This window comes from Globicephala melas, chromosome 1 (genome assembly GCF_963455315.2).
Source record: "Globicephala melas chromosome 1, mGloMel1.2, whole genome shotgun sequence".
NCBI lineage: Eukaryota > Metazoa > Chordata > Mammalia > Artiodactyla > Delphinidae > Globicephala > Globicephala melas.
Window position 1 is genome coordinate 156,556,158 of NC_083314.1, and position 10,752 is coordinate 156,566,909.

The 10,752-nt window shown below is 43.8% G+C and overlaps 1 protein-coding gene and 1 pseudogene across 1 annotated transcript; both read right to left on the reverse strand.

The window, feature by feature from the left end:
- Positions 1-3,157: 3,157 nt before the first annotated feature.
- On the reverse strand, positions 3,158-8,178 carry NDUFS5 (NADH:ubiquinone oxidoreductase subunit S5). The gene is made up of 3 exons (XM_030868505.2): positions 8,025-8,178; positions 6,298-6,515; positions 3,158-3,381 (listed from the first exon to the last, which is right to left on the reverse strand). The coding sequence occupies exons 2-3, from the start codon at positions 6,511-6,513 to the stop codon at positions 3,283-3,285; spliced, it is 315 nt and encodes a 104-aa protein (XP_030724365.1). The 5' UTR covers positions 6,514-6,515; positions 8,025-8,178; the 3' UTR covers positions 3,158-3,282.
- A 1,398-nt stretch (positions 8,179-9,576) lies between these two features.
- On the reverse strand, positions 9,577-10,118 carry LOC115859483 (rho-related GTP-binding protein RhoG-like; annotated as a pseudogene).
- Positions 10,119-10,752: the final 634 nt, after the last annotated feature.

The window sequence follows — 10,752 nt, forward strand, 5'->3', positions numbered from 1 at the left end:
CCATGCACCACAACTACTGAGCCTGCGCTATAGAGCACACAAGCCGCAACTACTGACCCCACATGCCACAACTACTGAAGCTCGATGCCTAGAGCCCATGCTCTGCAACAAAAGAAGCCACTGCAATGAGAAGCCCGTGCACTGCAACAAAGAGGAGCCCCCGCTCGTTGCAACTAGAGAAAGCCCACGGGCAGCAATGAAGACCCAGAGCAGCCAAAAAAAAAAAAAAAGAAAAAAAAAATAGCATCTAATAGCTAGTCAACAAGGACCTACTGTATAGAACAGGGAACTCTACCCAGTACTCTGTAATAACTTATATGGGAAAAGAATCTGAAAAACAGATATATGTATATGTACAACTGAATCACTTTGCTGTACACCGCCACTGTAAATCGACTATACTCCAACATAAAATAAAAATTTTAAAAATAGCATCTAAAAAAATGCTTAGGAATTAACTTAAGGAGGTGAAAGGTTTGTACAATGAAAACTATAAAACACTGCTGAAAGAAATTAAAGACATAAATAAATGGAAAGAAATCTCATGTTCATGGACTGGAAGACTTACTAAGATATCAGTACTACCCTAAGCAATTTACAGATTTAATTTTGTCCCTGTCAAAATCCCAATTTTTTTGCATAAATAGAAAAACCCATCCTAAAATTCATATAGGCTCTTAAGCGACCCTGAATAGCCAGAACAATCCTGAAAAGAACAAAGCTGGAGAACTCAAATCAGGAGGACTGTTGACTTTGAAACTTATTACAAAGCTACAGTAATCAAAACAGTGTGGCACTGGCATAAAGACAGAAACATGGACAGACAGAACAAGAGTCCAGAAATAAACCCTCACACATATGGCCAAATGACAAGGGTGCCAAGATCATTCAATGAGGAAAAGACAGTCTTTTCAACAAATGGTGCTGGAAAATCTGGATATCCACATGCAAAAGAATGAAGTTGGACCATTACCTAACACTATATTTTTAAAAATCAATTCAAAATGGACCCATGACCTAAAAAACATAAAACTTGGAAAATATAGGGCAAAAGCTTCACAACATTGGATTTGGCAATGATTTCTTGGATATGACATTAAAGGCAACAAAAGAAAAAATAGAAAATTGGACTTCAGGAAAAATTTTTTTTAAAACCCCAACTCAATTCAAAAATGGACAAAAGACTTGAATACACATATATCCAAACAAGATATACAAATGGTCGATAAGCACATGACAAGATTCAACATCTCTAGTCATCAGGGAAATGCAAATCAAAATTACAATGAGGACTTCCTTGGTGGTGCAGTGGTTAAGAATCTGCCTGCCAATGCAGGGGACATGGGTTTGATCCCTGGTCCGGGAAGATCCCATATGCCACGGAGCAGCTAAGCCTGTGCACCATAACTACTGAGCCTGTGCTCTAGAGTCCGTGAGCCACAACTACTGAAACCCACATACCTAGAGCCCGTGCTCTGCAACGAGAAGCCACTGCAATGAGAAGCCCATGCACCACAACGAAGAGTAGCTCCTGCTCGCTGCAATTAGAGAGAATCCGCACACAGCAATGAAGAGCCAACACAGTCAAATAAATAAATTTAATTTAAAAATAAATTAAAAAAAAAAAAACTACAGTGAGATACCTCACTTCCATTAGGTGGCTATCAAAAAAACCCAGAAAATAACAACTGCTGGTGAAGATGTGGAGAAATTAGAACTCTTCTGCAGTACTGATGGGAATGTAATTGAGAGCAGGGTCTCAAGGAGATATCTGTATACCCATATTCATAGCAGCATTATTCACAAAAGCTAAAACATGGAAGCAACCCAAGTGTCTACTGACAGATGAATGGATAAGCAAGATGTAGTATATACATACAATGGAATACTATTCAGCCTTGAAAAGGAACGAAATTCTGATATATGCTACATGTATGAAGCTTGAGGACATTATGTTAGGTGACATAAGCCAGTCACAAAAAGACAAATAGTGTATGATTCCACTCATAATGAGGTACTTAAGAGTAGTCAAAATCACAGAGATAGAAAGTAGAATAGTGGTTGCCAGGTGCTAAGGGGAAGGAGGAACAGGGAGTTATTGTTTAATGGATATAATTTCAGTTTTCCAAGATGAAGAGTTCTAGAGATGGATGGTAGTGATGGTTGCACAACAACGTGAATGTACTTAATACCACTGAACTGTACACTTAAAAATGGTTAAGACGATATATTTTATGTTATGTGTATTTTAACACAATAAAAAGTAGTTTAAGAAATGCTGCAGGATATCTGAGGTTTCCATTATATTCTCAACACTTACATTAATTTTCTAGGGTTCATACCTTCCCTTCTACATCTGGAAACATGTTTCTAAGGACTCCCCTGGTGGCTCAATGGTTAAGAATCTGCCTGCCAATGCAGGGGACATGGGTTCAAGCCCTGGTCTGGGAAGATCCAAAATGCTGTGGAACAACTAAGCCTGCGTGCCACAAATACTGAAGCCCGAGTGCTCTAGGGCCCGTGTGCCGCAACTACCGAGCCCATGTGCTGCAACTACTGAAGCCCACATGCCTAGAGCCTGTGCTCTGCAACAGAGAAGCCACTGCAATAAGAAGCCCGCACACTGCAACGAAGAGTAGGCCCCGCTCGCCGCAAGCAGAGAAAGCCCATGCACAGCAACAAAGACCCAACACAGCCAAAATAAATAAATAAATAAAATAAAAACAAAAACCAAAGAAAACATGTTCCTAACCATGTCAGTTAGAAGTACTAATATACCACTAATGTATAACACACAACACTGATAGCAAATTGAAACAATAGTGTTGCCTCTTCAAAATGAGGTTATCTGAACTTGGCATTTTCTTAAAGCCTTAAATTTACACTTCACAGACCTTAGCGTAAACACACAACCACCCTCTGTACTGCCTCTCCCTCCCGGCCCAAGTTAGTACTTTACAGAAAATAAACCAGAATCAAACACTGCAACTTCTTAAATGAGTTACCATATTTAAAGTACCTACATAGTAAGCATTCGTTAAGTGCTGCTTATTATTCCCTAGATGCTAATTTTTAAGAGAAACGCATTTTCTCAAACTTAAAAAATAGGTTGCAACCTCAGTACAGAGAAGTATGATCCAAGAGAATATAGAACCAATAGGAGAGAGCAATCCTTTATTTTTAGACACTTTCACAAAAGGGTTTTCAGTACGTAAAGTTTCCAGCAGAGAAGAGAGAACGTGAAAATCAGCCTCCAGCCACCGGCAGCTGCTCTGCTCAGGGTCAAGGATCCTCCTTGCCCAGGTGCTGAGGTGGAGGTGTGTACTTCCCTTCCTTTATTAGCTTATCCCGCTGCCTCTGGATGGCACTCAGACGTTTCATCTGTCAAAGGAAGAAAGTATTTAAACTTGGGGGAGATATGCACTGGAAAGTGAGGGCTGGAGAAGCTGAATACAAAATTGGTTTCATTTTTAAACTATGGAAGTCTTTCATCCTAGAGGGCCTCTGGGATAAATCCCTTCTTTAAAGAACCCATTTCCCAAGCTTTTAACAAATAAATTTCTGGTATATATAATAATATCTCCTTGAAAACTAATAACTAAAATGTTCCTATGATATAGAGGAATACAGGTATTTACAAAAACAATACAGATCCAAAGGCTTTAAGAGGTATACTTGTGCATATTAAAATCTTTTAAAATATTAAAAGCTGAGATCATCTCACAGCTTATATATTCCTGACCTCTCTATGTGAAGGTGGCACTGCTGCTAGTAACTGTTCACTGGGTATGAATGAAGCAGAAATAGCCAAAGAGGTCTCTGGACCACACTGAAAGAAAGACGTGGTATGTGCTCAGCTACTAGTCACTCGGATAGGCAGAGCCTTGAGTTCTGCCTCTTCTCAGTAGGACATTCCCAATAGAGGAAAGCCATGCTATTCAAGATTGTATGAGAACCCTAATTCATGGATTCTGTGACATGGAAAACAGACTAACTAATCCTGACTGCACTATTCCGTGGCTCAAAACCCAACAGCTTTCATCTTACTGAGAGGAAAAGCTGACTCCTTCCCTGGAATGACTTAAAAAGCCCACGTCTCTGACTTTATCTCTTAATACCCTTCTCCTGGCTCTCCGCTCCAGCTCAGAGACCCTTCCACTTGCTGTTTCCTCTGCCCGGAACATTCTTCCCTCATGTGCATGTGGTTCACTATCTCAAAGTCTCTGCTCAAATGTCTTCTATCACTGAGCTCTTTTTTGTAGCACTCTATTTAAAAGAGCATACATGCCTTCTCCTGCTTCCTATCCTTCTCCTGTTTATTTTCACCACCGCACTTACCAACACCGGACACACTATTTTCCGTTGTTTGGAAATTTTCTGTATCCCACCGCTCACTGTCACCCCCACCCCTGCCCCACTGCCCTGCATATAAGCTCCATTAGGGCAGAGACTTTTGCTTACTGCTGTATTTCCGGTACCTGGAATAGCTACTGACAGAATAGGTGATCCAGTAAATATTTTTTGAGTGAATGACCAGGTTTTCACAAAGGCATGAAGAGGTAGTATGTTCAATTAAACATCCCATGAACTTTAAAGAATTAGTTAGGATGTAACTTCAGTAGGAAAAAAACCTCTAGGTATCCTAAATACTAATATAAACAATAACCATTTTAAAAACTGTATTCTTAACATTTCTCCATTAAAAAGTCTCCCAACAGACTAGTCATGGCTGAGCTATCACACCATCATATGTCAAGTCTTTCTTCCACCTAGAACCAATCACCACTTGGTGTTCTGGATACAAGCACAGGGTCTGGAACCAGCACTGCCAGGTTCAAATGCCATTTCCTCTTACTGGGCTATATGACCTTAGGTAATAGCCTTAATATTTCCCTGCTTCAACTTTTTAATCATACAATGGGGAAAATAAACATAATGCATCTCACAGGAGATTATTGTGAGAAATATATGCATTATTACATTCTAAGAACTTAGAACAGCGCTTGATTCTAATTCCTTGATTCACTAGCTTCTTCACTTAGATGACCTCCAAAATGGTAACGTATCTATTCATAAACTCACAGGATGAGGCGTGACCTTAGAGTAACACTTTATATTTCCAGATAAGGAAACCAAGACTACAAGAGAAATGACTTGCTCAAAGTCACGAAACTAGTAGTGGCAAAACCAGCATCAAAATCAAGGTCTCCAAACTCCCAATCTAATGTTCTTCCCGCCTCATCACACTGTCTCTTCTTGGTGTTAATTTTCCATAATGAGTAAAGTCTTAATCTGAGCAAGGAATAAGTGGGGCCCGCAGAAGACAAGTTAAGACATATTGTGAACTAAATAGCTGGTAGGTGGCCAACCATGACCCATCCTTGTCCCTCAGTAATACTACAATATTACTCAATGATCAATATTCCTTTAGAGATCAATACAAAATTATTACCTGACACCCCTTCATTCCTTCCAAATTTGGCTTCACATAATCCAAATGCCAAGAGCAGATTATAAAAAACAAGAAATTTAAAGTTTTTGATACAGATAACTTTGAGAAACATTTAAGTGAAAATCTAAATTGTATCCCTGAACCCCAAGGAGTTAAGAGTAATAAAAACATTTATATTTGTTATATCTGGAGCACAGAAATAAGCAAAATGATGGCCCACAGCCAAAGATTTCTTCTCTAAGGGAGAACAGGGCCCTACATGTTATGCACATTCGACTCTTGAGGAAGCAGACACCATGCCATTAACCTTTTTTTGCCCCCTGCATTTTTGGTCAGGCTCACCTAAAGCAATCTCATTAACACCTCCATCCTCCCCAGAGTAGAAATCAATCCAGAGATTGTTTTATCAGTTTCAATGTAATAGATCTACAGGATTTTAATCTCTTCCCCAATGAGGATTGGATATATATATTGGGTTGAAATATATTCACCCAAAGATTTTTAAGGACAAACACCCAATGCTGGTTGGTATTCTTTACTTTATAGTCTAGGCAAAAATGGAAATATACACATGAAATTTCTAACCTGGTGGCTGCAGCAGGATACAATGCTAAGGAAAATATGTGAGAACATTAGGAAGAACACTGAGGAATAAGAGGCCCTTGTCAGATCTGAAGGTTTTTAACTTCCTTGACATGGTACCTAAGTACGGAAGGAGTTTCACCACAAAAGTTTTGCCAATTCACATTGGGCAAACTAATGCCCAGTGACCAATTAAAAATACTTAAAAGTAGCCCCAAAGAAATGAGGAAGTAATTCAGTGCCTGTCTCCATCACTTCCTCACCGTTTTCTGTCGAAGTAGACACTCTACGAAATCATCATATTCTATCTTGCACTCTTTCTGCGCGCGAATACCACCAATACCATGTGCGCACTCTATCCATTCTTTTTCAAAAGCATGGCATCGACCTGGAATCTTGAGAGGCTGCTCAGCACTCTGGATTGTCATCCAGCGGTCTAAGTCAAGACCCAGCCTTTTCTGCACATCAAAGAAAGGCATGGCTGAAGTGGAAGAAAAAGAAAGAATGCCGTAAAATTGCAATCAAATGAGAAACTTCTGAGAAAAATGAAATAACTTAGATACATAGCTCTCAAGAAAGCTATTTTATACTATTCTCCCAACTACTTCTCCCCAAACTTTTTCATTAGACAGGTTCTTCCAGTTTATGGTAGATGAGCAATTTCTGTGCTTTCACAAAACTCAAGGAAGAGACAACTAGAACTAAAAAACAATGCATTAAAATCCTCTATACTGATAAGGTCATTTTTATCAAAAGTTAAAAAAAGTGTTTATATTTTGACTCAGTTATCCCAATTCTTTGAGATAGATCTGAAGAATAACTGAAATAAACAAAAAAGCACAAGCATGAAAACATTTCTTTACATTTTCCGATCCATATAATTTAGATGACACTTCTAAGAAGCCATCCTGAAATGGTTATGTCCCTCCTGTGTTAGCTCAGCATCATCGACTTTTCATAGTACTTCCCACACCCCTGTAATGCACTATCTACATGAATGCCTCCCCCATTGAACAATGAGTGCCTTGAGGGCAGGGACCCGGTAGGAGCTCAGTAACTGTTGGGGAAAAAAAAAAAGAATTTCAAACAACTTTAAAGTGCAACAATAGAGAAACGGATAATCAAATCTGGTACCTATCTGGTAGAACATGAGGGGAAAAGAACACACATGAAACATACACTTGAATACTGAATGAAAAAAAGGGGGGATTACAATAATGCCCCCCCAAAAAAACTGTCTGCAAAAGAAGACTGGAAGGAAGCACAAAAAAGGGTCAATAGTTACCTATGAGTGGCAGATTTACAAATGAATGTAATCTAAAATTTTTCTACCCATTCTTTCAGTCATTTACTTAGTAATAGCGTTCCAGACACTGGGATGGGGAGGAAAAGCAGTGCAACCTAAGCACTAAAATGAGGACACACACGTGGAATTGGGAACCCAATGGAAAAGCACAAGAGGTAGAGCTCGAAGTAGGAAGCACCAATTCTGCCCATGAGACTGGAAAATGCCTTTGAGATAGGTGGCGCTTGCCAAGTGAAGCTCCGTGAGCAGAGTATTCCAGTAGGGCACACACAACACGAGTTACAGCCGGAGGTGCTGGGTATGTCTGGGGGACACTTAGCACCCAGACGTGGCTGGAGCGCAGACTGCATGTCGGGAAGAAGAACGAAACGAGCTTAAGAGGTTGACGGGGCCCAAATCCCGCAGGGCCATGCAAGCCGGGACAAGGAGCGTGGACTTAAGGTTAAGAAACAGAAGGCCAAAGTATGAGTCCGCCACAAAGCTACGTTAACCTGGAAAGAGAGCCGAGAGAGGCGCGGCCTACAAGCTTCGATGACACTGGCTGTGTGGACCAAGGGGCCTGGAAAAGCAGAAAACACGGCCAAGGAGAACGGACACCCAGCAAGCCAAGAGGAAATCTGTTAAAGAGATCTCGGAAGGAAGCTCCTTAGGCTTAAGCGTCCCGCAAACAAACGCAGCCCCTACCGTCCAGCAGCTGTGTCCTTGACTCCTTGCTGACTCCGCTACTAGAAGATCCTCAGGTGACAATGAGGCCTGCCGCAAAGGAAGCCCGCAGCGCGACGCTTGCAGCGCGACGACGGGAGCCGACCTGCCTTCCGCAGTTTCGCCCTGGAACCATAGAAACCGAGCCTGTCGATCTGCGCCTGCGCGACCGGCTGAGTTGGCTTCCAGAGGCTGCGGATAAGCCGACCTTACCTAGACAACTGAGTAAGAGGTGGCCCGGGGGGTTAGTGATTTCCTGCTGCCTCCTCGTGCTGTACCTTGGATTCTCACGACAGCAGTGATTGGTGAGGGACTTAACCAAGGGAGCCCCCCTCATTCCCCTCCAGTAGCGGTTAAGCTCATGGAGTGTGGACCCACCCAGGGTGGGTTCCAATTCTGGCTCCGCCACTTCTGTGTCAGCCTGGAAAAGTTTCTTAACCTCACTGTGCCTCGGTTTCATCTTAAGATAAAAATATCTTAAAAGACAATAATGGTACCTACAGAGTAGGATTGCTTTGGGGATTGAATGAGTTATATTAAAGCACTGAGGCGTTTCCTGGCACGTGGAAAGCGCTCTAAGGCAATTGCAGTTCTTTGATGTCGCAGTCTGTTTTTACTTTGCGGATTCGGCAAAGTCGTCAGAGACCATGCCCCTCCTCTGTTTCAGAAACTCCAAAGGCTCCCTTTGATTACAGCAGGGGCTCCGAAGTGATGGTGGAGGGGGAGGGGCTGGGGGGGGAGGTAACATAGGCAGTGTGTGGTATGATACGTTGCGGGAGTGGGAAGAAAATACTAGAATATTTCTAATTTTTGTGTTTTTTAATTTCTTGTTTGTGTGTTAATGTTTATAAAGTGCATAATATTACATTAGTTGTACATATAAATAACTTGTAAATATTTATTTTGGGGAAGTTTGGGCCGAAAACCTTTTCCTTTTTTTTTCCGCTGAAGACAGGAGGTTTTATTGATGCTGATGGGAGTAGGTGGGGCCCCCTGGAGCCCGGAGGGGGTGGGGGTGGGGCCGAGTCAGTCAGTGGATGCAAAAGGCCTGAGCACTCGGGGGTGGGGGGGGTAGGTTGGGGCACATTCATCTTAGGATTCTATGGCTCCTTCTCTGGGGAAGGGAGAGAGTATCTTGAGGGGGGAGCAATTTGAAGAGCAGCGAGGGAGAGGTTAGGGATGGCTGAGAGCCCCTAACCTGAGAGAAGTCACCACAGTAGGCAGCAACATCTGTGTGGAAAGCTGGATCAACTCGTCAGTAGAGGAAAGTGGGGAGGGGGCGCTGGGTTGGCTTCTTGGGGAGGGGTCTGACCTTGGCCTGGGTGAGCTCTCGAGAATACCTAGTGTTCTCAATCAGAGTGGGGCAGGGCCCAAAGCCCCTTTCCCTGTGGGCCTCCTTAAGGAGAAAAGGCTTTCGGGGAGCCCCCTTGGCAAGGGGTGCCAGAATTATTCGTAAAGGCACAGCTGGGGGCAGACAAGGCACAAAGACACAACTGGTGGAGGGCAGGGGCAGCCTCCAAGCTGAGTGTCAGGGTCACAAGAGGACACAGGACCACCCACGCTTGCTAGGCATGGGGTTGACCACGGCCTGGACAGCCTCAGCAAACACTTCCTTGACGCCGTCCTGCTGCAGGGCCAAGTACGCGAGGTAGCGCACAGCGTGGATCTGCTTGGCCAGCACCTGGCCCTGTTCCTTCGGGCGTCATAGGGTGTCAGGCTGGGCTCTCAGGTCCTTCTTGGTGCCCACCAGGAGGATGGGCACATCGGGGCAGTGGTGGCACACCTCTGGATGCCACTTGTGCCACACATTCTCATAGGAGGGCGGACTGGCAATGGAGAAACAGATGACAAACATATTGGTCTGTGGGTAGGAGTGTGCGCAGAGGCGGCCCTACTCCTCCCGGCCCGCTGTGTCCCACAGGTGCAGGTTCACCGTGCGCCAGCCCTGCAGGCGCTATAACTGTCGAACGCTGTGGGGAGGTACTCCTTGGGGAAGGCGGTGGTTGTGTAGCAGATGAGCTGGCACGTCTTGCCCACAGCCCCACCGCCTACCACCCTACACTTGATGCTCTCCATGGTGGGTGCAGCTGCTGCGGTGGAGGCTATGCCTCCTTCCCCTTCTGGGCCCCTCTGGATGCAGTGACCTGGTGCCCTCCCCGCCACAGGGGAGCTGGGGGCAGCAGCAGCTCGGGGCTGGAGACTTCTCTTCAAGTGATGTGCTCTCAAAACTGTTTAGAGAAGTTCCAACCTTTCCAGCCTCATTGTCCCAAATCCCCTGCCTAATGCTCCAACCAAGAGCTTGCTCTAACAGCGTCTTCCAGGAAAAGTCCTGCCATCCAGTCTCTGATTTTTTTTTTTTCTCCCTTCCCCTGGAATGACACCATTCCCCCCCATCCCGTCTCCATTTTTGCATGCCAAATTCCTGCTCTGCTTCAGGACTTTAGCATAGGTTTTTCTCCAAAATGGATTAACGGTCCCCAAGCCCCGGGTTCATCCACTCTGGAGAGAATTCCTAAGTTCCCACGATGTTCTGGTTTTGTTCCAGCATTCCAATTCTCCCTTCCTTCCCCCTTCATCAGGTATAGCCCACCTGAGATCAGTTTCAGTTCAGCTAGAATTTCCTGGGCACCTAATGCATGCCCGGCACAATACTGGAGGATTATGGAATTGGTAACTCATGGCCCTTGCCCACAAAATACTAGAGGTAGCA

Excerpts from the sequence above, each read along its gene's own strand:
- NDUFS5 (XM_030868505.2), bottom strand. The coding sequence starts at position 6,513 with ATGCCTTTCTTTGATGTGCAGAAAAGGCTGGGTCTTGACTTAGACCGC. Across the intron at positions 3,382-6,297 it reads GTCTACTTCGACAGAAAACG|ATGAAACGTCTGAGTGCCAT; the intron begins GTGAGGAAGTGA and ends TTCCTTTGACAG.